Source organism: Oncorhynchus tshawytscha, linkage group LG03 (assembly GCF_018296145.1).
Source record: "Oncorhynchus tshawytscha isolate Ot180627B linkage group LG03, Otsh_v2.0, whole genome shotgun sequence".
Taxonomy (NCBI): Eukaryota; Metazoa; Chordata; class Actinopteri; order Salmoniformes; family Salmonidae; genus Oncorhynchus; species Oncorhynchus tshawytscha.
Genome location: NC_056431.1, coordinates 65,790,041 through 65,815,438, shown reverse-complemented (window position 1 = coordinate 65,815,438; position 25,398 = coordinate 65,790,041). Strand labels below are relative to the sequence as shown.

The window sequence follows — 25,398 nt, the reverse complement described above, 5'->3', positions numbered from 1 at the left end:
TTTTCTAAGGACCTGAAACGAGGTGAGCATCTCTGTCGGCGCCATGCGGTGTGTTTTCACTTTTAACAATAAACAACCTTTTTTGCATTTACTTTCATTCTCCTCCAAGAGTTGCTGAATATCTTCTAGTGCAGTTTGTTCCTCAATTCAAGCACCTTGGTTTGAGAGCGAGGTAGCAGCAGTGCTCCCCCCAAAGCTTTGTGATTATCCACAGCAAACGGTATGCTGTGTGTTTTCTTTACTTTGTTGGCTTCATTTGGCTTGAGGAAGTTTGAGTTTACATGCGTAGGCTACTGTTTCTCCCCTCCAACCCCTTATTGTTGAGCATTCAGGATGTGGCTCAGAACAGCCTAGCTACACTATTTTAATCTTTATTTAACTAGGCATGTCAGTTAAGAACAAATTCTAATTTAGAATGACGGCCTATGCCGGCCAAACCCAGACGATGCCGAGCAAATTGTGCGCCGCCCTATGGGACTCCCAATCACGGCCGGTTGTGATATAGCCTGGATTCGAACCTGAGATGCAGTGCCTTAGACCGCTGCGCCACTTGGGAGCTAAACAAGTAGCTCCTGTATGTAGGTTAAAGTGTACAGCTTAAATATTGATGTCGCCCAACTTTGGATTTGCATTAACTGTCTGGATGTCTTCGTAGGTCCAGGCTAGACAGATTTGGTCTTGAAATGCCAGAATGTGCCTTATGTTCAAAGATTAGCTGGGTCCATGTAAACCCTTCAATAGTAATAACAAAATGTGGAGCATAACACTCAGATAAACTTTCTTGCAAATGTTAAGATTTATTTTTATAATTTTGCTGGCAAAATATAAATACAAATGAGATATTTTAATTACAAAAAAAACACAAAGAGTATAACTGCTACTGTTCTGCAATAGCCACCCTGTTATGTACAAGTTCTGTACCGAAGGGCGAATATCTTCTCATCTTTAAACCTGTAATATTATACAAAAACACATCTCTTCAGTTTTGCAAGTGAAATGAGAGACTAAATGAGAAGCAGATTGAACACAGGTACAAAACAGCCCCTGAGGGTGATGAGAGTGCTAAAACTCTGTCTGAGGAGAACAAAAAACTATACAACTGATCCTCATCATGTGCTTCCTATGAACAAAAAATGTGACATTCAAAGCGCTGCCTCAGTGCTCAGACACACACTATGGCATATAAACTGACACACACACACATATATTATACTGTTTAACACACAAACAACCAATCATGATAACACAACCACACTCTCGCTCACACAATTGCAGGAGAGAAATCAAGATAACATTTCCAGATATATTTATACTTATATTAATACATTTATAAAAATAAGACAAATGTTAATTTACAGTCGCCTCTTCATCTTCGCTTGATGTACAGACACATTCAGGTCTCTGCTGCTCTGTCTGTCCGTTCGTCCATACAGTCCAGAGCAGGAGTTCATCTCAGATCTCAGGGCAGGGGTCTTACTCATTCACCTATCGTAGACCCCCACTGTAGAGTAGGGATTCAGAAATCTGAGTCAAAGTTCAGGGTCAGGGATAACAACCTCCTGTTAGCGTTAGCCTTAGCTTTAAAATTAGCGTTACCATTAGTCTTAGCTTTAGCATTAGCCATAGCCCTAATGTTCCCATTGACATTAGCCTTAGCATTAACGTTAGCCTCCAGGGGTTCGTCCCAGCGGTCATCCAGGCACTCCAGGGTGGATCCCAGCAGAGCGGCCAGCTCAGCACTCCCCTCCACCAGGTCCAGCAGCTCCTTGCTGTCTGGCTGGAAGCCCTCCAGCTCGTCTGGGCAGGAGAAGAGCTGGGAGAGAGATGCCTGGCGGTAAAACTCTGCCTCGGCCATTGTCACCACCTTCATGTGGGGGAAGGAGGAGCGGAAGGAACGGGCCGTCATCCGCAGCTTCCGGAGAACATCTGAGAGGAGAAGCCAGTTCCTGGACCTGGGGGGTGGGGGGAGGATTCGGGACCGCAAGGATTTACACACAAGAGATGAACAAATGGTCTTGGTTTACAATCTGTCACTTTCATCTCACTCTCTCATTCTGTACTCTTTCCCTCTTTCACTGCTTCTATCCAATCATATTGATTTCTGTGTGTGTGTGTGTGTGTGTGTATACACTCACCCCTGCGACAAGGACACCTGGATGTTGTAGCAGGGTAGGAGGGGTTGGTTGGAGAACTCAAACTCAAAGAGCTCCCTCCTGTCCCCGTCATCTTCCTCTGGCCCTGGGGGATCCGCCAGCATGTTACACACACTGCCCTCCTCTAAGGACTCTGAGAAACAGAGAAAGGGATACACAGTTAGAATAACACAAGTCCACTGCCCTCTTCTAATGACTCAAAGTATTCACAGCCCTGGACTTTTCCATGTTGTTGTGTTCCAGCATGAGATGCTGTGTCAGTGGCATACACACAATGCCCCATCATGCCACAGTGGAATTAGGTTTTAGAATTTTATACAAATTAATTTAAAAATGAAAAGCTGAAATGTCTTGGGTCAATAAGTATTCAACCCCTTTGTTATGTCAAGACTAAATACAGTCAGGAGTAAATAAGTCAAAACACCAGTCTCAATGGCGAAGAGGCGACTCTGGGATGATGGCTTTCTAGGCAGAGTTGCAAAGAAAAAGCCATATCTCAGGCTGGACAATAAAAAAGATTAAGATGGGCAGACACTGAAAATAACAGACACTGGACAGAGGAACTCTGCCTAGAAAGCCAGCATCCCGGAGTCGCCTCTTCACTGTTGACGTTGAGACTGGTATATTTTTGTTTATACCTAAAGGGGTCCTAAAATTCAAAATCAGAAAGCTAAATGATCCTTGGTATGACCATCTTAAAACAATTCCAAATAGCTTAGTAGAACTACCCCCAGTCAAACGTTTAGACACACCTGCTCATTCAAGGGATTTTATTTGGACTATTTTCTACATTGTAGAATAATAGTGAAGACATCAAAACTATAAAATAACACATAAGGAATCATGTAGTAACCAAAAAGTGTTAAACAAATCAAAATATATATTTTAGATTCTTCAAAGTAGCCACCCTTTGCCTTGATGATTGCTTTGCACACTCTTGGCATTCTCTCAACCAGCTTCATGAGGTAGTCACCTGGAATGCATTTCAATTAACAGGTGTGCCTTTTTAAAAGTTAATTTATGCAATTTATTTCCTTCTTAATGCATTTGAGCCAATCAGTTGTGTTGTGACAAGGTAGGAGTGGTGTACAGAAGATAGCCCTATATGGTAAAAGACCAAGTCCATATTATGCTCAAATAAGCAAAGAGAAACGATAGTCCATCATGACTAAGACATGAAGGTCAGCCAATCCGGAAAATTTCAAGAACTTTGAAAGTTTCTTCAAGTGCATTTGCAAAACCCATCAAGCGTTATGGTGAAACTAACTCTAATAAATTCATTAGAGTTAACTGCACCTCAGATTGCTGCCCAAATAAATGCTTCACAGAGTTCAAGTAAAAGACACATCTCAATGTGAACTGTTCAGAAGAAACTGCGTGAATCAGGCCTTCATTGTCAAATTGCTGCAAAGAAACCACTACTAAAGGACACCAATAATAAGAAGAGACTTGCTTGGGCCAAGAAACACGAGCAATGGATATTGTGTCACGGCCCCTCTGCAATGCAGGGGCAGTTCCTCCTGCAGGAAAAGGAGGGTTGTTAGTGATTGGAGCCACCTGGGCTCAGGGTATTTAAACTGCTTCACTCGCGTCTCTCTCTCTCTGATGCTCCAGGTATGATCCTGTTTTGTTTGTTCCTTTGTAGTTTTACGTAGTTTTCACTCAGTCATATTCACACACACAGATTCATGCATCCCTGCACTTTACATACACCTTACATTATGATACTTTCACACCTCATTCCTTTTTCTTTGTTTAAAGCTAATAGTTTTTGGTTTATAATAAAGAACCTTTTTGATTGGCCTATACCTGTTGTTTGTGTCCCTGTTTATAATAAAGAACCTTTTTGATTGGCCAGTTTCTGGTTGTCTTTTCCACTCCACTGGTTTTGTGTGGATAAAACCCCACCACATGTGAGTACACGAAGACCAGGGCCAGTTAGTTGTTTTTGGAGGATAGTGGGGTGTGGCTCCTGTCCTTGAACCCAGACTGACAGCAGGTGAGTTGTGTTTTTGGAGGATAGTGGGGTGTGGCTCCTGTCCTTGAACCCAGACTGACAGCAGGTGAGTTGTGTTTTTGTTTTGGAGCATTTGTAATAGTTGTATTGGTTGAGGAAAATGTCTTCCATTCTGAGTAGTTTTGTTCAAGCTCCTTCAGAGGTAGCCTTAGAGTTGTGTACTAAGGAGCAGTTAATTTACATTTGTGAACATCAGGTTGTTGCTCATTTAAAAAAAAATTAAAACTAGATTAAAGCAGGGTCTTAGGGAAATGTTTTTTTGGGGGGGGGGTCAGTCTGCTAGTAGTAAGGGTGCAAGTTTTGAGCCGCAGAAGCAGCTGTTGCAAATGCAGTTAGAGAGTGCGATTGAGAAATGCTAATAGACCAGAAGGACTACCACAGTTTGACATTTCACAGAATCTTTGTTTGTTGCCTAAATTTGAGTCAGATCCAGACACATACTTTGCTTTATTTGAGCGTATTGCGGAATCTAGAGCTTGGTCAGATTTGGACATGACTATGTTGTTGCAATGTGTACTTACAGGTAAAGCACGTGAGGCTTTTGCAGCACTGAGTGTAGCTGACAGTAAAGTTTTTGCTCAAGTTAAATCAACAGTTCTGAAGGTCTACGAGCTTGTGCCAGAGGCATATTGTCAACGTTTTCGTTACAGGAAAAAGTTAGATTCACAAACCTATTCTGAGCTTCTTCGTGATTTGACTTCTGCATTTAATCGTTGGTGTACAGCTTCTGAAGTTAGTACTTTTGAGGGTCTGTCTAATTTGATTGTGTTAGAACAGTTCAAAAATTCTGTGTCTGACCAGGTTGCTACCTACATGAATGAATGTAAAGTTAAGTCTCCAAGTGATGCAGCAATCCTTGCAGATGAGTACCGGCTAACACATAAAAGCCATTTTGAGTCAAACAGTGACATGTACCATAAATAACTTTACTCCTAGGAATAGTAGGTCACCTTTTGGCGCTTCTTTCCAAAGGCCTCAGCAGAAGTTTGGGTCTGGAGGACTTAAAGCACTGGTTAATGCTAATACCTGTCACTACTGTTTAGTTGAAGGACATTGGAAGAAAGATTGTCCTCTGCTTAAATCAAAAAAGTCAGGTCAGGTTAAACCTGTGATGGCAGCTCCTGTTACAGCCACTAGTTGAGTTTGATTCTCAGTCTTCCCACTTATTTTTCAGCCTTTATTTCAGATGGTGTAGTGTCCCTGGTAGATGGCAACCAAAATGTTTCAGTCAAGATCTTAAGAGACACTGGAGGTTTAGATTGTTTTATTCTGGAATCTGTTTTGCCATTCTCTAAAGAGTCTGATACTGGCAGTTGTGTAATGGTATGGGTTTAGTTCCATTGTCTTGTCCTTTATATGAAGTTACCCTAAAATGGGGTCTGGTAGAGGGTGACATAGATGTTGGGGTTAGACCCCAGTTGCCAGTAGGGGGAGTCCACATGATTTTGGGGAATGACTTGGCAGGTAGTAAGGTGTGGGCTGTAAGAAGCAACCTTCAGTGTCCCCTGCAAGGGAATCTCCAGATCAAAACTGTGTCTCCTGAGGTATTTCCAGTTTGTGCGGTTACCCGCGCAGCCTCTCGTAAGGAGATTGAGAGTAAGCCAGAAAGTCTTGAGTTGCCAGTCAAACTCCAGACAGAACTGTTGACTAGTTCTAGAGATTCATTGATGGCTGAGCAAAAGGCCGATACTAACTTGGCTGATCTGTTTGATAAAGTTGTTCCTGATTCAGTGGTGAGGAATAGTGCTCAGTGTTATTTTCTTCTTGATGGGCTGATGGTCAGGAAATGGGTTCCACACTATGATCAGGGTCTAGGAGAACTAGTCTTTCAAATAGTTGTACCTACTACTTTGCGAAATATGGGTGTTCGTAAAACTTATGATCGCATACTCCGTTATTTTTTTCTGGACAAGTTTAAAGCGGGATGTAGCTCAGTTTATTAAAACTTGTCATACGTGTCAGCGCACAGGTAAGCCAAACCAGCCATAGGGCAACCTTTTGAGCATCTTATTATCGATCGGCCTTACCAAGGTCCAAGTCAGGTCATAGCTCCTTATTAACTGTTGTGTCAAGCAACTAGATATCCGGCAGCTTTTTCCTTGCGTACCATAACTTCAGAATCAGTAGTTAACCTCTTGAAACTAGGGGGCACTATTTTCATTTTTGGAAAAATAACGTTCCCAAAGTAAACAGGCTATTTTTCAGGACCAGATAATAGAATATGCATATAATTGACAGCTTAGGATAGAAAACACTCTAAAGTTTCAAAAACTGTAAAAATATTGTCCGAGTATAACAGAACTGATATTGCAGGCGAAAGCCTGAGAAAAATCCAATCAGGAAGTGACTCTTATTTAGAAACCTCTGCGTTCCTATGCGTACCTATTGAGCAGTGAAGGGGATATCAACAAGATTCCTTTTTCTATGGCTTCCCTAATGTGTCTAGTGTCACAAGACATAGTTGCAGGCTTTTATTTTGAAAAATGAGTGTGAGCGACAACATTGCATCAGTGGTCAGCTGGTGGCTCTCAGATTGATATGTGCGTAATAGACAAATGCGGCTATTGTTTCTCTCTATCCTACTAAGAAGCCAACTGATCCGGTTGATATATTATCGAATAGATATTTGAAAAACACCTTGAGGATTGATTATAAAAAACGTTTGCCATGTTTCTGTCTATTATGGATCTAATTTGGAATATTTTTCGGCGTTGTCGTGACCGCAATTTCCGGTCGATTTCTCAGCCATAAGTGAAGAACAAACGAGGCTATGTCGGCTACAAAAATAATCTTTATGGAAAAAAGGAACATTTGCTATCTAACTGGGAGTCTCGTGAGTGAAAACATCCGAAGCTCATCAAAGATAAACGATTTAATTTGATTGCTTTTCTGATTTTTGTGACCAAGCTGCCTGCTGCTATCTAGGCATAATGCTATGCTAGGCTATCGATAAACTTACACAAATGCTTGTCTTGCTTTGGCTGTAAAGCATCATTTCAAAATCTGAGATGACATGGTGATTAACAAAAGGCTAAGCTCTGTTTCAATATATTTCACTTGTGATTTCATGAATATGAATATTTTTTAGTAATATTTGTGTGTCAGTTGATGACAATTCTCCTGGATCCGGGAGTGGTAGTTCCAAGAGGTTTAAGCGTTAACTAAATTTATTTCAACATTTGGGATTCCAAAAATCATCCAGTCAGAGCAGGGGTCTAACTTTAACTTTAAGCTGTTTGAGAACCTGAGCAAATAAATGGGAGGTAAACACAAGTCTAATGCGTTCCATGCCCAGAGCCAGGGAGCTTTGGAATGTTTTCATCAAACTTTAAAATCCTTGCTTCGTGCATACTGTACAGAACTGTCTGCAGATTGGGAGGAGGGGTTACCTTGGCTGTTACTAGCTGCTTGTGAAATAGTGCAGGAAAGCACAGGGTTCAGCCCAAATGACTTAGTGTTTGGTCATAAGGTGCGTGGGCCTTTAGCAGTGTTGCAGGATGGTTGTTTGCCTGAGGAACCACCTCAGAACCTTATTGACTACGTAAATGGTTTTAGGTTGAAGTTGTATAGGGCTGGTGAACTGGCGAAAGAAACTGAAACTGAAATATGACGGACAGGCCGAGCTGCTTGAGTTTAGTCCCGGTGATCGGGTACTTTCTCTTCTGCCTCTTGTAGGTTCACCTTTTCAGGCAAAATACTGTGGTCCTTTCACTGTGTTGTGTAAAGTGTCAGATTTGAACAATCTTATTGAAACCCCTAGTCATAGGAAGTCCTCTAAATTATGCCATGTCAACCTGTTAAAATGTTATCACTCCCGTGATCTAAGCAAAGTTGTAGGCACTCCAGCGGTGAGGTCAGCGTTGACTGCTGCTCCAGTCACTGCATCTTGTCTTTAATTTGGTGGAGGGGGAGAAGAGGTAGTTAGGGTTTCAGATGAGGTCTTACAAGGACGGTTGAAGAACTCCCAGACTTTGCAAAACCTTGGGGTTTTGGTAGATAATTTAGACTCAAACGTGATGAATTGGTAGCTCTTATTAGAAACTACCCTGTTTTGTTTTCTGACACTATCACAAACCCACTTAATTGAGCATGATATAGACATCGGAGATGCTAAGCCTATCAAACAGAGATTTTATCGTGTATCTGAGGAGAAGAGACTGCAATTGGAAACAGGTGCAGTATATGTTGGACAATGGTATTGCGGAGCCATGTTGTTCAAATTGGGCTTCACCCTGTCTTTTGGTCAAAAAGTCTGATTCCACTTTCAGATTTTGCACTGATTATAGAAAAGTTAACAATGTTACTAAAGCAGACATTTACCCTCTTTCCTAGGATGGAGGACTGTATTGATCAAGTTGGGTCAGCAAATTTGATCTTTTAAAGGGATATTGGCAAGTACCCCTTACCAAAAGAGCTTGTGAGATTGCTGCCTTTATAATAACTCCATCTGGTTTGTTCTCTTATACAGTGATGGCTTGCGGAATGCTCCAGCCACCTTCCAGAGGCTAATGAATCGGGTGGTCTCAGGTCTGGAAGGGTGTGCCGTGTATTTGGACGACGTGGTCGTCTACTCAGACTCCTCGGAGGAGCATGTTTGGAGAGTGCAAGCCCTGTTCGAAAGACTGGTGTGGGTCAGGTTGACTATCAATTTGGCTAAATGTGAGTTTGCCAAAGCTACATTCACATACCTAGGCAAGGTTGTTGGTCAGGATTTTGTTGATGCGTTGGGCTTTGTTCTTGCAACCATTCAACCTTGATATTAGACACATTAGTGGTAAGGATAATATCATTGCTGATGCTCTGTCCCGTGCTCCTTTAACCTAGTTTGCATCTCTTCTCTCTGTTGACCCCTACGGGCTGTCTGAGCCTCTTTCCTCTTAAATTCCTCCCCAGGTACCAGGACTACTACTAGGAGCCGGGACTGGTATACTTTTTTTGGGGGTGTGGGGGGGACTTTGGATTGTTTTGAATATGTTGGGTTGAGGGTGGGACCCTCATTTTAAGGAGGGGGGTGTCACGGGCGGTTCCTCCTGTAGGCAGAGGGTCGTTAGTGATTGGAGCCACCTGGGCTCAGGGTATTTAAACTGCTTCACTAACCACTCTCGTCTCTCTGCTCCTCCAGGTATGATCCTGTTTTGTTTGTTCCTTTGTAGTTTTCACTCAGTCATATTCACACACACAGATTCACGCATCCCTGCACTTTACATACACCTTACATTATGATACTTTCACACCTCATTCCTTTTTCTTTGTTTCAAGTCAATAAAGAACCTTTTTGATTGGCCTATACCTGTTTGTGTCCCATCATTTTTGCCTCAGGCTATGAGCCGGTCTCTGACAATATGAAATCTGTGCTTTGGTCTGATGAGTCCAAATTTGAGGTTTTTGGTTCCAACAACCGTCTTTGTGAGACGCAGAAAGGATGATATCTGCATGTGTGGTTCCAACCGTGAAGCACGGAGGTGGTGGTGTGATGGTGCTTTGCTGGTGATACTGTCTGTGATTTATTTATAATTCAAGGCGCACTTAACCAGCATGGCTACCACAGCATTCTGCAGCAAAATGGCATCCCATCTGGTTTGCGCTTAGTGAGACAATCATTTGTTTTTCAAAAGGACAATGACCCAAAACACACCTCCAGCTGTGTAAGGGCTATTTGACCAAGAAGGAGAGTGATTGAGTGCTGCATCAGATGACCTGGCCTCAACCCAATTGAGATGGTTTGGACCACAGAGTGAAGGCAAAGCAGCCAACAAGTGCTCAGCATATGTGGGGACTGCTGGAAAACGACCCAAAACAATGACGCCATAGAAGGGCACACTACTAGTCAATGTCCAGTCTCTTGACAACAAGGTAGACGAAATCTGATGAAGGGTTGCCTTCCAGAGAGACATCAGAGATTAACATTCTCTGTTGAAAGGAAACATGGCTCACTCGGGAGAGTCACCTGGTTTCTTCACGCATCGCCCCAACAGAAACAAACATCTCTCTGGTAAAGAAAGGTGGGGGTGTGATCATAACATACAGGAACTCAAGTCCTTTTGTTCACCTGATCTAGAAATCCTTACAATCAAATGCCAACCGCATTATCTTAGATTATAATTACAGTCATGTACACCAACAACATAATTTGACTATGTAAACTGGAAACCACATATCCTGAGGCTGCATTTATTGTAGCTGGGGATTTTAACAAGGCTAATATGAAAACAAGGCTCCCTAAATTTTATCAGCATATTGAATGCGCGACTGGCAGCATTCTGGATCGTTGCTACTCTAACTTCCACGACGCATACAAAGCCCTCTCTGACCACGACTCGATTTTGTTGCTCCCAGCCTATAGACAGGAACCGCCCAGGTCTGTTCAATGCTGGTCCGACCAATCTGATTCCACCCTTCAAGATTGCTTCGATCACGTGGACTGGGATATGTTTTCCCGGATAGCGTCGAACAACATTGATGTATACGCTGATTTGGTCAGCGAGTTTATTGGTGGTGACAATTAAAACCTTCCCCAACCAGAAGCCATGGATTGATGGCAGCATTCGAGCACACCACTGCTTTTATTCAGGGCAAGGTGACCGGAAACATGACCGAATACAAACAGTGTAGCTATTCCCTCCGCAATGCAATCAAACAAGCTAAGCGTCAGTATAGAGACAAAGTAGAGTCGCATGTGGCAGGGTCTACAAAAGAAAAACCAGCCCCGTCACAGATCATGATGCCATCAGAATGTCTTGTTCCCAGACAGACTAAACAACTTTTTTGATTGCTTTGACGACAATACAGTGCCACTGACACCACTACCAAATCATGTAGGCTCTCCTTCACTGCAGCCGACGTGAGAAAAACATTAAAATGTGTCAACCCTCGCAAGGCTGCAGGCCCCGACGGCATCCCCAGCCGCGTCCTCAGAGCATGTGCAGACCAGCTGGCTAGTGTGTTTACAAACATATTCAATCAATCCCTAACCCAATCTGCTGTTCCCGCATGCTTCAAGAGGGCCACCATTGTTCCTGTTCCCAAGAAAGCTAAGATAACTGAGCTAAACGACCATCGCCCAGTAGCACTCACTTCTGTCATCATGAAGTGCTTTGAGAGTCTAGTCAAGGATCACCTCCACCTTACACCCTAGACACACTTCAGTTTGCTTACCGCCCCAATAGGTCCACAGACGAAGGAATCGCAATCACACTGCACACTGCCCTATCCCATCTGGACAAGAGGAATACCGTTCATCGACTACAGCTCAGCATTTAACACCATACTACCCTCCAAACTTGTCATTAAGCTCGAGACCCTGGGTCTCGACCCCGCACTGTGCAACTAGGTCCTAGACTTCCTGACGTTGCCGCCCCCAGGTGGTGAGGGTAGGTAACATCTCCACCCCCCTGATCCTCAACACTGGGTCCCACAAGGGTGAGTTCTCAGCCCTTTCCTGTACTCCCTGTTCACGCACGCCTCCAACTCTACCATCAAGTTTGCAGACGACACAACAGTGGTAGGCATGATTACCAACAACGACGAGACGGCCTACAGGGATGAGGTAAGGGCCCTCGGAGTGTAGTGTCAGGAAAATAATCTCACACTCAACGTCAACAAAACAAAGGAGATGATAGTAGACTTCAGGAAACAGCAGAGGGAGCAGCCCACTATCTACAGAGACAGGACAGTGGTGGAGAGTTAAGTTCCTCGGCGTACACATCAGGGACAAACTGAAATGGTCCACCCACACAGACAGCGTGGTGAAGAAGGCTCAGCAGCGCCTCTTCAACCTCAGGAGGCTGAAGACATTTGACTTGTAACCAAAAACACTAACAAAACTTTTACAGATGCACAATCACAGGAAGGCCAAAAAGATCATCAAGGACAACAACCACCCGAGCCACTGTCTGTTCACCCCGCTATAATCCAGAAGGCGAGGTCAGTACAGGTACATCAAAGCTGGGACCGAGAGACTGAAAAACAGCTTCTATCTCAAGGCCATCAGACATCACTAACATTGAGTGGCTGCTGCCAACATACGGACTCAAATCTCTAGCCACCTTAATAATTCAAAATTGGGTGTAATAAATGTATCACTAGTCACTTTATATGTTTACATGCCCTACATTACTCATCTCATATGTATATACTGTACTCTATACCATCTACTGCATATTGCCTATGCTGAACGGCCATCACTCATCAATATATTGATATGTACATATCTTATTCATTCCTTTACACTTGTGTATAAGGTAGTTGTTGTTAGATATTACTGCATGGTCGGAACTAGAAGCACAAGCATTTCGCTACACTCGCATTAACATCTGCTAACCATGTGTATGTGACCAATAAAATTTGATTTGAAAAGCATTCCAGGTGTTGCTGGTTGAGAGAATGCCAAGAGTGTGCAAAGCTGTTATCAAGGCAAATGGTGCCTACTTTGAAGAACCTAAAATATATTTTGGATTTGTTTAATACTTTTACTATTCTACAATGTAGAAAAAGAAAAACCCTTGAATGAATAGGTGTGTCCAAAAATTTGACTGGTAATGTATGTAAATGAGATTTGTAAAAACATGTTTTCACTTCGTCATTGTATTTTAGATGGGTGAGAAAAAAAATCTATTTAATCAATTTTGAATTCAGGCTGTAACAACAAAATGTGGATTAAGTCAAGGGTTATGAATACTTTCTAAAGGCAGTGAACACAGTTATATTACACAATGGGTCTCTCACACACACAAATAGAAATAGAGCTAAACTCACCACACACAGCACTGCCATAGAATTCCCAGTGGATCTCTGGGTCGTCAGAGTGGCCCTGCAGGTCAGCAAAATAATCTACGGGGAGAAGAGAGAGAGAGAGAGAAAACGAAAGTAGGCGAGAGAGCAAGAAAGTGAGAGGAAAGAGAGAGACGAGCAAGGTTAGATGAGGGGCCTGCCACAGCTTTGGTAGAGAGGGGGCTGTCTATACTGCATCATAGCTGGCTGGATACTTGAAGTGGGGGGAGAGGAGGGGAGAGAGACAGGCTTTCTATATATACTGCATCATAGCTGGCTGGATACTTGAAGTGGGGGGAGAGAGAGGGGCTGTCTATACTGCATCATAGCTGGCTGGATACTTGAAGTGAGGGGAGAGAGAGGGGCTGTCTATACTGCATCATTGCTGGCTTGGTTCATGCTGAGGCTAGAGGAATATGCTAAAAATGAAATTGGAACCACACTCTCTCTACTTCCTTCCCTCTCTCTCTATGACACACACACACACACACACACACACGGTACTAGGCGCACACACAAAAAAAGTACACACAAACCCAGAGAGCCAGTAAGAGCTGGGCTGAGTGCCAGTACTGAGGCGTTGGGTGTCTGGCGTGTGTTTGGAGGGATTAACGACCTCCAGATGAGTGGGACCAGGTGGAGGGAGGAGTACACACACAATCTCTGTCGCTTGCTCTATCTTTCCATCTAAACCCTTCTCCAGCTCTCCCTCCCTTCCTCCCTCTCTACCTACGCCTCTCCTCTCTCAAGGCCTGCTGTCTATCTGAGGTAATTGGGTTTTACTTGTTCGGATAGAAAGAGACGGACGCCACCGGCTATGTGAGGGGGTGTGTGTGGTTCCTTTTCATTCTCCATGTGTATGTAGCAGAGATCCCATTTGTCTCACACACACACTTTCTATTTTCTAGAGTGAACGTGTTCTGAGAAGCCCATTTCTGCACATACACTAAGCAAACAGATCGGCCGTTGCTAAGTAACCAGACAGATGAGCGAGCACGCATCCCAACCGACTGAATCGCCTCACACAGGTGGTCTGGGGAAAGGAAAGGGGTGGAAGAAGGGACTGTTTTCAGCATGTGTGTGTTTGAGAGAGAACGGTTTTTAAAAGCAGACCAAGGGAGAGTGTTTTGAGATGGAGAATGAGAAGCACAGTGGGACACAGTGAGGGGTAGAGCAGCAGTATAGTAGTGAGTGGCTGACCAGTGAGGGGTAGAGCAGCAGTATAATAGTGAGTGACTGACCAGTGAGGGGTAGAGCAGCAGTATAGTAGTGAGTGACTGACCAGTGAGGGGTAGAGCAGCAGTATAGTAGTGAGTGACTGACCAGTGAGGGGTAGAGCAGCAGTATAATAGTGAGTGACTGACCAGTGAGGGGTAGAGCAGCAGTATAATAGTGAGTGACTGACCAGTGAGGGGTAGAGCAGCAGTATAGTAGTGAGTGACTGACCAGTGAGGGGAGCAGAGCAGCAGTATAATAGTGAGTGACTGACCAGTGAGGGGTAGAGCAGCAGTATAATAGTGAGTGACTGACCAGTGAGGGGTAGAGCAGCAGTATAATAGTGAGTGACTGACCAGTGAGGGGTAGAGCAGCAGTATAATAGTGAGTGACTGACCAGTGAGGGGTAGAGCAGCAGTATAATAGTGAGTGACTGACCAGTGAGGGGTAGAGCAGCAGTATAATAGTGAGTGACTGACCAGTGAGGGGTAGAGCAGCAGTATAATAGTGAGTGACTGACCAGTGAGGGGTAGAGCAGCAGTATAGTAGTGAGTGACTGACCAGTGAGGGGTAGAGCAGCAGTATAGTAGTGAGTGACTGACCAGTGAGGGGTAGAGCAGCAGTATAGTAGTGAGTGGCTGACCAGTGAGGGGTAGAGCAGCAGTATAGTAGTGAGTGACTGACCAGTGAGGGGTAGAGCAGCAGTATAGTAGTGAGTGACTGACCAGTGAGGGGTAGAGCAGCAGTATAGTAGTGAGTGACTGACCAGTGAGGGGTAGAGCAGCAGTATAGTAGTGAGTGACTGACCAGTGAGGAATCGCTCCATGCTGTTGCTGTGGGTCATCTTGAGCAGACCGCGGCCAGAGTAGGTGGACAGGGTAGGGTCAGCCCCGTAGGACAGCAACACCCGCACTACATCCAGATGGTCATTTTCCACCGCGTCATGCAGAGGCCTGGACACACACACACATTAATGTAATAGTAAAAACTGTGTGTGTGTATACTGTATTGTGTGTGTGTGTATACTGCACTGTGTGTGTGTGTGTGTGTATACTGCATTGTGTGTGTGTGTGTGTGTGTGTGTGTGTGTGTGTGTATACTGCATTGTGTGTGTGTGTGTGTATACTGCATTGTGTGTGTGTGTGTGTATACTGCATTGTGTGTGTGTGTGTGTGTATACTGCATTGTGTGTGTGTGTGTGTGTGTATACCGCATTGTGTGTGTGTGTGTGTGTGTGTATACTGCATTGTGTGTGTGTGTGTGTGTATACCGCATTGTGTGTGTGTGTATGTATACCGCATTGTGTGTGTGTGTGTATATTGTGTGTGTGTGTGTATATTGTGTGTGTGTGTATATTGTGTGTGTGTATATATGTGTGTGTGTGTGTGTATACTGCATTGTGTGTGTGTGTGTGTATACCGCATTGTGTGTGTGTGTGTGTACCGCATTGTGTGTGTGTGTGTATACCGCATTGTGTGTGTGTGTGTGTATACCGCATTGTGTGTGTGTGTGTGTATACCGCATTGTGTGTGTGTGTGTGTATACCGCATTGTGTGTGTGTGTGTGTATATTGTGTGTGTGTGTGTATATTGTGTGTGTGTGTGTATATTGTGTGTGTGTGTGTGTATATTGTGTGTGTGTGTATATTGTGTGTGTGTGTGTATATTGTGTGTGTGTGTGTGTACCGCATTGTGTGTGTGTGTGTGTACCGCATTGTGTGTGTGTGTGTACCGCATTGTGTGTGTGTGTGTGTGTGTACCGCATTGTGTGTGTGTGTGTACCGCATTGTGTGTGTGTGTGTACCGCATTGTGTGTGTGTGTGTACCGCATTGTGTGTGTGTGTGTGTGTGTGTGTGTGTGTGTACCGCATTGTGTGTGTGTGTGTGTGTGTGTATACCGCATTGTGTGTGTGTGTGTGTGTGTGTATACCGCATTGTGTGTGTGTGTGTGTGTATACCGCATTGTGTGTGTGTGTGTGTGTGTGTGTGTATACCGCATTGTGTGTGTGTGTGTGTGTGTGTGTGTATACCGCATTGTGTGTGTGTGTGTGTGTATACCGCACTGTGTGTGTGTGTGTATACACATTGTGTGTGTGTGTGTGTGTATACCGCATTGTGTGTGTGTGTGTGTATACCGCATTGTGTGTGTGTGTGTGTATACCGCATTGTGTGTGTGTGTGTGTATACCGCATTGTGTGTGTGTGTGTGTATACCGCATTGTGTGTGTGTGTATGTGTACCGCATTGTGTGTGTGTGTGTGTATACCGCATTGTGTGTGTGTGTGTGTGTGTATACCGCATTGTGTGTGTGTGTGTGTGTATACCGCATTGTGTGTGTGTGTGTGTACCGCATTGTGTGTGTGTGTGTGTACCGCATTGTGTGTGTGTGTGTATACCGCATTGTGTGTGTGTGTGTGTGTATACCGCATTGTGTGTGTGTGTGTGTGTATACCGCATTGTGTGTGTGTGTGTGTGTGTGTACCGCATTGTGTGTGTGTGTGTGTGTACCGCATTGTGTGTGTGTGTGTATACCGCATTGTGTGTGTGTGTGTGTGTGTGTGTGTGTACCGCATTGTGTGTGTGTGTATACCGCATTGTGTGTGTGTGTGTGTATACCGCATTGTGTGTGTGTGTGTGTATACCGCATTGTGTGTGTGTGTATACCGCATTGTGTGTGTGTGTGTGTATACCGCATTGTGTGTGTGTGTGTATACCGCATTGTGTGTGTGTGTGTATACCGCATTGTGTGTGTGTGTGCATTGTGTGTGTGTGTGTGTACCGCATTGTGTGTGTGTGTGTACGTACCGCATTGTGTGTGTGTGTGTACGTACCGCATTGTGTGTGTGTGTGTGTACGTACCACATTGTGTGTGTGTGTATACCGCATTGTGTGTGTGTGTGTGTGTATACCGCATTGTGTGTGTGTGTGTGTGTGTGTGTGTATACTGCGTTGTGTGTGTGTGTGTGTGTGTGTATACTGCGTTGTGTGTGTGTGTGTGTGTGTGTGTGTGTGTGTGTGTGTGTGTGTGTATACTGCATTGTGTGTATACTGCATTGTGTGTGTGTGTGTGTGTGTGTGTGTGTGTATACCGCATTGTGTGTGTGTATATACCACATTGTGTGCGTGTATACGGCATTGTGTGTGTGTGTGTGTGTGTGTGTGTATACTGCATTGTGTTTGTGTATACTGCATTGTGTGTGTGTGTACCTGGTGCCGTCCTGTGCGCTGCAGTTGATGTCGGCCCCGTGCTCCAGCAGGTGTATGACTATAGAAAGCCAGCCGTGGGCGCAGGCCTCGTGGAGGGCACAGTAGCCTGCATGGTCCCTGTGGTTCACCTCACACACACGGTTCTCCACGCAGTACAGCACCACCTCCTGCAGGGGACAGAGGGAGGCACAGATGAGTGTGTTCACACGCACACTCACACACAGAGAGAGATCCAAAACTAGAGCTGGTCTAACTATGTTGGTCGGTGTGTCGGTGTGTCAGTCTAACTCTTTTATGCTAAAATGTTTATTCTATTCTACAGAGACATTTACCTTATGTTCCTATTTTTATCTGTCAGAATTTCTTGTTGTGGAGAAGGAACGGACGGTGTATACCATGTGTATCCTGCATGCGTAATTCTGCCTGCCTACCTACATGCGTCATTCTGCCTACGTGCGTAATTCCGCCTGCCTACGTGCGTCACCCTGCCTGCCTGCGCGGGTCCGCGTGCGTCAGCCTGCCTGCCAGCCAGCCAACCAGCGCGTCCGTCCACCCTCCCGCGCCTGTCCGCCAGCCAGCGCGTGCGCCCGCCAGCCCAGCCTGCGCGCGTCCGCCCGCCCGCCAGCCAGCCAGCCTGCGCGTCCGCCCGCCAGCCAGCCAGCCTGCGCGTCCGCCCGCCAGCCAGCCAGCCTGCGCGCGTCCGCCCGCCAGCCAGCCAGCCTGCGCGCGTCCGCCCGCCAGCCAGCCAGCCAGCCTGCGCGCGTCCGCCCGCCAGCCAGCCAGCCTGCGCGCGCGTCCGCCCGCCAGCCAGCCTGCGCGCGTCCGCCCGCCCGCCAGCCAGCCTGCGCGCGTCCGCCCGCCAGCGCCCGCCAGCCAGCCAGCCTCCGCCCGCCAGCCAGCCTGCCCGCCAGCCAGCGCGCGCGTCCGCCCGCCAGCCAGCCAGCCTGCCGCCCCGCCCGCCCGCCAGCCAGCCTGCGCGCGTCCGCCCGCCCGCCCGCCAGCCTGCCTGCCGCCCGCCAGCCAGCCTGCGCGCGCCCCGCCAGCCAGCCAGCCTGCGCGCGTCCGCCCGCCAGCCAGCCCAGCCAGCCAGCCTGCGCGCGTCCGCCCGCCAGCCAGCCAGCCTGCGCGCGTCCGCCCGCCAGCCAGCCTGCGCGCGTCCGCCCGCCAGCCAGCCTGCGCGCGTCCGCCCGCCAGCCAGCCTGCGCGCGTCCGCCCGCCAGCCCAGCCAGCCTACGCGCATCCGCCCGCCAGCCCAGCCAGCCTGCGCGCGTCCGCCAGCCTGCGTGTCCGCCAGCCAGCGCTCGTCCGCCAGCCAGCCTGCGTGTCCGCCAGCCAGCCAGCCTGCGTGTCCGCCCGCCAGCCCAGCCAGCCAGCGCCAGCGCCAGCCAGCCAGCCAGCGTCCGCCAGCCAGCCAGCCTGCGCTCGTCCGCCAGCCAGCCTGCGCTCGTCCGCCAGCCAGCCTGCGCTCGTCCGCCAGCCAGCCCGCGCCCGCCAGCCAGCCCGCGTCCATCTGCCTGCTTCAGTCTGCCTACCCGCTCGTCTGCCTGCGTCAGTCTGCCTACCCAGAATCACAACACACAGATAATGTGGATTCTTTTTGAAGGCACTGTTTCTTGTTTTACACCCCGAATTCAAAATTGATTATCACACAATACCCCATAATGACAAGTGAAAACATGTTTGTATAAATTTTTGCAAATGTATTGAAAATGAAATACAGAAATATCTCATTTACATAAGTATTCACAGACCCAAGTCCATACATGTTCGAATCACCTTCTGTAGCAATTACAGCAGTCAGTCTTCCTGGTTAAGTTTAAGAGCTTTGCACACCTGGATTGTACAATATTTGCACATTATTTTGTTTTATTCTTCAAAATGTCAATTTGGTTATTGATCACTGCTAGACGGCCATTTTCATGTCTTACTATAGATCTCAAGACCATTTCTGTTGAAACTGTAACTAGGCCACTCAGGAACATTCAATGTCATCTTGGTAAACAACTCCAGGGTATATACATTTGGTCTTGCGTTTCAGGTTATTATCCTGCTGAAAGGTGAATTCATCTCCCAGTGTCTGTTGGAAAGCAGACACAGGTTTCCACTAGGATTTTGCCTGTGCTTCACTCTAAACCGTTTCTTTTTATCCTAAAAAACTCCATAGTCCTTGCCAATGACAAGTATACCCATAACATGATGCAGCCACCACCATGCTTGAAAATATGAAGAGTGGTACTCAGTGATGTGTTGTGCTGGATTTGCCCCAAACATAGCACTTTGTATTCAGAACATAAAGTTAATTTCTTTGCCACATTTTTTGCAGTTTTACTTTAGTGCCTTATTGCAAATAGGTGCCCTTCTCTGCGAGCCATTGGAAAACCTCCCTGGTCTTTGTGGTTGAATCAGTTTGAAATTCACTGCTTGACTGAGGGACGTTACACATAATTGTGTGTGCGGGGTACAGAGATGAGGTAGTCATTCAACAATAATGTTGAACACTATTATTAGTCCATGCAATTTATGAGACTTGTTATTACTCCTGAACTTATTTAGGCTTGCCATAAGGTTGAAAACTTGACTCAAGACACTTCAGCTTCTCATTTTAAATTAATTTGTAAAAATGTCGATTTCCACTTTGACATTATGGGGTTTTCTGTGTAGGCCAGTGAGAACATGCCCTGCTGTAACTACAAAATGTGGGAAAAGCCTAGGGGTGTGAATACTTTCTGAAGGCTCTATAGATCAGAGTGGAACAAAGCTTTGGAACCATTTATATGGTTATGACAATGAGAGATGGAACACAGAAAGGTCTGGATTCCATTTAGTGTTCATCCCCTCTGGTTACTAACCAACCTGATAGAGCTGACATGATGCTTTAAATAAAACCTCACTAGAGCTGTGTGGGAACTCTGGAGCAGAATGATTGCACAGTTTGGTTCCGGTAGTGTGGGTCTATACCATGGTGTTCATTCTAAGAGAGAGAATTGGCACACGCGCACACACACACAAAGTCCTTAACAGCCCTCCACTGAGAGAGAAGTGGCTCATCTAAACCTAGGCTGAGGTTCCAAGCGTCCATTTCTATGCTAATTCTGGACTGTCTACTCCAAGAGATTACACACTTTCTCCCTGAGAGCAGGAGGAGAGAACTGAAGACAAAGGGGAAGACTGGAGATGAGGAGAAAAACAGAAGAAAGAGGGGAAAGGAGGAGGGTGACAGAGAAAAAGGACAGAGAGAAAGCAGGATACAGGAGCTAAGTCAACCAACTCCTAGCTCTGCCAACTGGAGAGGGACTCCAGAGTCTACCTAAGGTCCAAGACTCCTCTTGCTGTGCACACGTGTGTGGGGTGTGTGGTGGAAGCGTAACGTTAAACCTCCTTGTTTAATATCACTGTGAGACAGAGGAGCACACCACGAGAACACCGGCTCACACACACTACTCCACAGTAAAATGAGACGCTCCTCCTCCCTCCTCTCCCTCTCTAGAACGCTCCCTGCACTCAACTGCAATCAATGCATCACTCAGACACGTTACAAGCATCTATACAAGAATCATCACGCCACACATCACAACAGCGCTGTATGTACGAGTGCCCGGGCCAGAGAGTGATCCGTGGATCGAGTGGACGGGAGCGTCAGGGACATCTAAGCACTGATAAACACAGAGAGGAGGAAAGCTATGCATCACACACAAACAGAAATAGCAATACACTTCTGGCTATAAGTCAGTGGTGAAGAGCTGAGCAGCATGTAGGTAGAAGCCATGTGTAACATGAGGCTGAGCAGCATGTAGGTAGAAGCCATGTGTAACATGAGGCTGAGCAGCATGTAGGTAGAAGCCATGTGTAACATGAGGCTGAGCAGCATGTAGGTAGAAGCCATGTGTAACATGAGGCTGAGCAGCATGTAGGTAGAAGCCATGTGTAACATGAGGCTGAGCAGCATGTAGGTAGAAGCCATGTGTAACATGAGGCTGAGCAGCATGTAGGTAGAAGCCATGTGTAACATGAGGCTGAGCAGCATGTAGGTAGAAGCCGAGCCCATGTGCCAGAGAGAGAGAGAGATGAAGACATCCACCCAGTCTCTGCTCATTACCATTTAAAACGCTGAAAGCGAGGGAGGGAGAGAAATAAAAAGCAGGGGGGGGGGAAGAGAGAGTGGGCTTTCATATACAGCAGCATGAGGACAAAATCTAAACCAACATGAAATATGCAGAACACTGGGTGTCACGGTGTGTGTACGCGCGTGTTAATACCAGAATGTTCAATACCATTATGATACCAAAACATACCACATCAACAAAAGGCATATTCACCAAAGTCCCAGAATGGCACTTGAGCCAGACAGATCTTGAATTCAATATAATTTATTTGAATGGTTCATCTATTGATAACCTGGGTAAATCAAGATGCAGGGTTCTAAAGTGCGAACTAAATATTTCACTGTGCGCGTTGTATTTTGCGCGACCAGGAGTTGTATTTTGGGAGCACTGCGCGACCAGGAGTTGTATTTTGGGAGCACTGCGCGACCAGGAGTTGTATTTTGGGAGCACTGCGCGACCAGGAGTTGTATTTTGGGAGCACTGCGCGACCAGGAGTTGTATTTTGGGAGCACTGCGCGACTTACCAGATAATAATTGTTGTAATAATAAGGCTTCGCTGGACTGAAAAAGCGATAGCAGATTTGATAGCGTCATCGTTGCATGATTAGTAGAAACCTAATATTTCACAACTCTTTTTCATTTCAATGACAGGTATTTGTATCAACATTTGAGTTATATTAAACTAATTAATTTACAGAGTTACATATTAGTTTCTAGGGAACATGTGCTTCAGAAGAAGCATATAGGCCAAATCTAGAATGCATATCAATCAAAATAAAAAATGTATGTTTTGAACATTCTGGTGCTCCTACATTTTTCTAGTTGGGCGCACCAGTGCTACCAAGGAATGTCTGTAATGTAGAGCTCTGAGCCTAGACCAATTCCCAATACAGGTGAATGCATCTTCAATGGCAGTGTGTGCATGCACTGAGTTAGTTTCAACTGATGTCATGGGGCTACAGATGATTAAACATTTTCTCCTTCTATTTGGGACTGATTTTATTGTACTGATCAACAACATTTGCATAGAAGCCAGCTCTTCTTTTTTCTATGTGTAAGCCCAAATGACATTCATGCACACAGTGAGAGAAGTAATGTGGCAGGCAAGAGACGGGAGGCGAGGGCTACGCAGGTTGAAGTTTGTCATGAGTCTTGACCTGGAGGCAGAACTGACCTGCAAATGACCTCTAGTCTGTCCTGAGGAACCCCTGAACTCACTGGGAGTCTGGACTGTATCATGTTGTTATCTCCTCTCTCATACTGACTCTAGTCTGTCCTGAGGAACCACTGGGAGTCTGGACTGTATCATGTCATCTCCTCTCTCATATTGACTCTAGTCTGGACTGCCCTGCGTGTCTGTGTCAGAGGAAGAAAAACAGCCTTCACCGCTGCGAAACACAGTTACCACTAGCACATTATACTCCCAGCGCTTACCTTTAAGCCACACAAACGCTACATATATAACTGCGCACACACCCCCTTTCATTACTGCACTCATACACACACCACCCTTCACATCCAAGTGCACATGCTGCAGAGGCGAGAAAGACAGGAAATGGATACCGAAAAGGGGCAGCAGCAGTCTAACTTAATGAACTACAGCAGAGAGCGAGAGAGGAGGCCGGGGGAGCGCGCGAGAGGAGGCCGGGGGCTGAGCGCGAGCGAGAGGAGGCCGGGGGAGAGCGGCGCGAGAGGAGGCCGGGGGAGAGCGGCGCGCGAGAGGAGGCCGGGGGAGAGCGGCGCGCGCGAGAGGAGGCCGGGGGCGAGAGCTGCGTGCGAGAGGAGGCCGGGGAGGGCGGCGAGAGGGCGGCGAGAGGAAGGAGGCGGAGGCAGGCGAGAGAGCGAGAGCGAGGGGGGACGGCCAGAGGGCGAGGGGGGACGGAGGGCGAGGGGGACGGCCAGAGGGCGAGGGGGACGGCCAGAGGGCGAGGGGGAGACGGCCAGAGGGCGAGGGGGAGACGGCCAGAGGGCGAGGGGGAGACGGCCAGAGGGCGAGGGGGAGACGGCCAGAGGGCGAGGGGGAGACGGCCAGAGGGCGAGGGGGAGACGGCCAGAGGGCGAGGGGGAGACGGCCAGAGGGCGAGGGGGACGGCCAGAGGGCGAGGGGGACGGCCAGAGGGCGAGGGGGACGGCCAGAGGGCGAGGGGGACGGCCAGAGGGCGAGGGGGACGGCCAGAGGGCGAGGGGGACGGCCAGAGGGCGAGGGGGACGGCCAGAGGGCGAGGGGGACGGCCAGAGGGCGAGGGGGACGGCCAGAGGGCGAGGGGGGACGGCCAGAGGGCGAGGGGGGACGGCCAGAGGGCGAGGGGGGACGGCCAGAGGGCGAGGGGGGACGGCCAGAGGGCGAGGGGGACGGCCAGAGGGCGAGGGGGAGACCAGAGGGCGAGGGGGAGACCAGAGGGCGAGGGGGAGACAGAGGGCGAGGGGGAGACAGAGGGCGAGGGGGAGACAGAGGGCGAGGGGGAGACAGAGGGCGAGGGGGAGACAGAGGGCGAGGGGGAGACAGAGGGCGAGGGGGAGACAGAGGGCGAGGGGGAGACAGAGGGCGAGGGGGAGACAGAGGGCGAGGGGGAGACAGAGGGCGAGGGGGAGACAGAGGGCGAGGGGGAGACAGAGGGCGAGGGGGAGAGGGCAGAGGGGGAGACAGGGGGGGACAGAGGGCGACAGAGGGGAGGGGGACAGAGGGCGAGAGGGGGACAGAGGGAGAGAGGGGGGGACAGAGGGAGAGAGGGGGACAGAGGGAGAGAGGGGAGGAGAGGGGACAGAGGGGGGAGTGAGAGGGGACAGAGGGAGTGAGAGGGGACAGAGGGAGTGAGAGGGGACAGAGGGAGTGAGAGGGGACAGAGGGAGTGAGAGGGGACAGAGGGAGTGAGAGGGGACAGAGGGAGTGAGAGGGAACAGAGGGAGTGAGAGGGGACAGAGGGAGTGAGAGGGGACAGAGGGAGTGAGAGGGGACAGAGGGAGTGAGAGGGGACAGAGGGAGTGAGAGGGGACAGAGGGAGTGAGAGGGGACAGAGGGAGTGAGAGGGGACAGAGGGAGTGAGAGGGGACAGAGGGAGTGAGAGGGGACAGAGGGAGTGAGAGGGGACAGAGGGAGTGAGAGGGGACAGAGGGAGTGAGAGGGGACAGAGGGAGTGAGAGGGGACAGAGGGAGTGAGAGGGGACAGAGGGAGTGAGAGGAGACAGGGAGAGAGTTTGTCTTACCTCGTATCCGAGCCGTGCTGCTCTCTGTAACAACGTCTCTCCAGCATTCTTGTTGACGATTAGTCTCCGTGCCTCTGGGGGGATGGGCCGCACCACAGGAGGCTCAGCAGGGGGTGCCCTCCTCACCCCTGCTTTCTCCGGTGGGACAGTCCCACTGCCATTCACCTGGGGGGGTAGGGAGAGGGGCCCCGTTGCAGGGGAACAGGGCTTGACCGTAGAGCTGAGGTAATGTAGGGGAGAAGAGGGCCTTTTCCTTCGAGCACACTGCTCACTGACCTGACAGGGGGAGGAGGGGTTAGAGAGAACTCACACATACCAATTAAGAAATAGCTACTCACATACAAACAACTGCTCACTCATAGACAAAGCTGCACCCTCCCATAACGTGTGTGTCTGCCCCCAGTGGAATTGGAGACGGAGCAGCTGTCACTATCCAGGCGAGGTGAGAGCAGAAAACAACCTCTTTTTCCTTTGCAAATCAGACGCTTCAGATGCTTTGCTGCGGCTGCCACATTCCTGTGTGTGTGTGCGTGTGTTCACCGTCAAGTCTACTGCTGAAATGCTCCAGGGTATTCTCGTTATGTAAAGAACGCTCGTACACAGTGTTGGCATTGTTTTACACACACAGACACACACAGAGTTTTGCAGGGCAGGAAAGGGTCAGAGAAGCAGCAGCCCTCTTAAACATTGTAAATGTATTTCATCTCTCGCTCGGTCTTATTCCCTCTCTCC

At 47.7% G+C, this 25,398-nt stretch overlaps 1 protein-coding gene across 1 annotated transcript in view; it reads right to left on the bottom strand.

Moving 5' to 3' along the window:
* Positions 1 to 772: 772 nt before the first annotated feature.
* LOC112234675 (BCL-6 corepressor-like) overlaps positions 773 to 25,398 on the bottom strand; it is a 67,462-nt gene continuing 42,836 nt past the window's right edge. The window contains 6 exon segments of the mRNA XM_042319843.1: positions 773 to 1,952; positions 2,136 to 2,286; positions 12,925 to 12,999; positions 14,962 to 15,107; positions 17,360 to 17,526; positions 24,667 to 24,942. Coding sequence (XP_042175777.1) covers positions 1,517 to 1,952; positions 2,136 to 2,286; positions 12,925 to 12,999; positions 14,962 to 15,107; positions 17,360 to 17,526; positions 24,667 to 24,942 — 1,251 coding nt within the window. The 3' untranslated portion in view covers positions 773 to 1,516.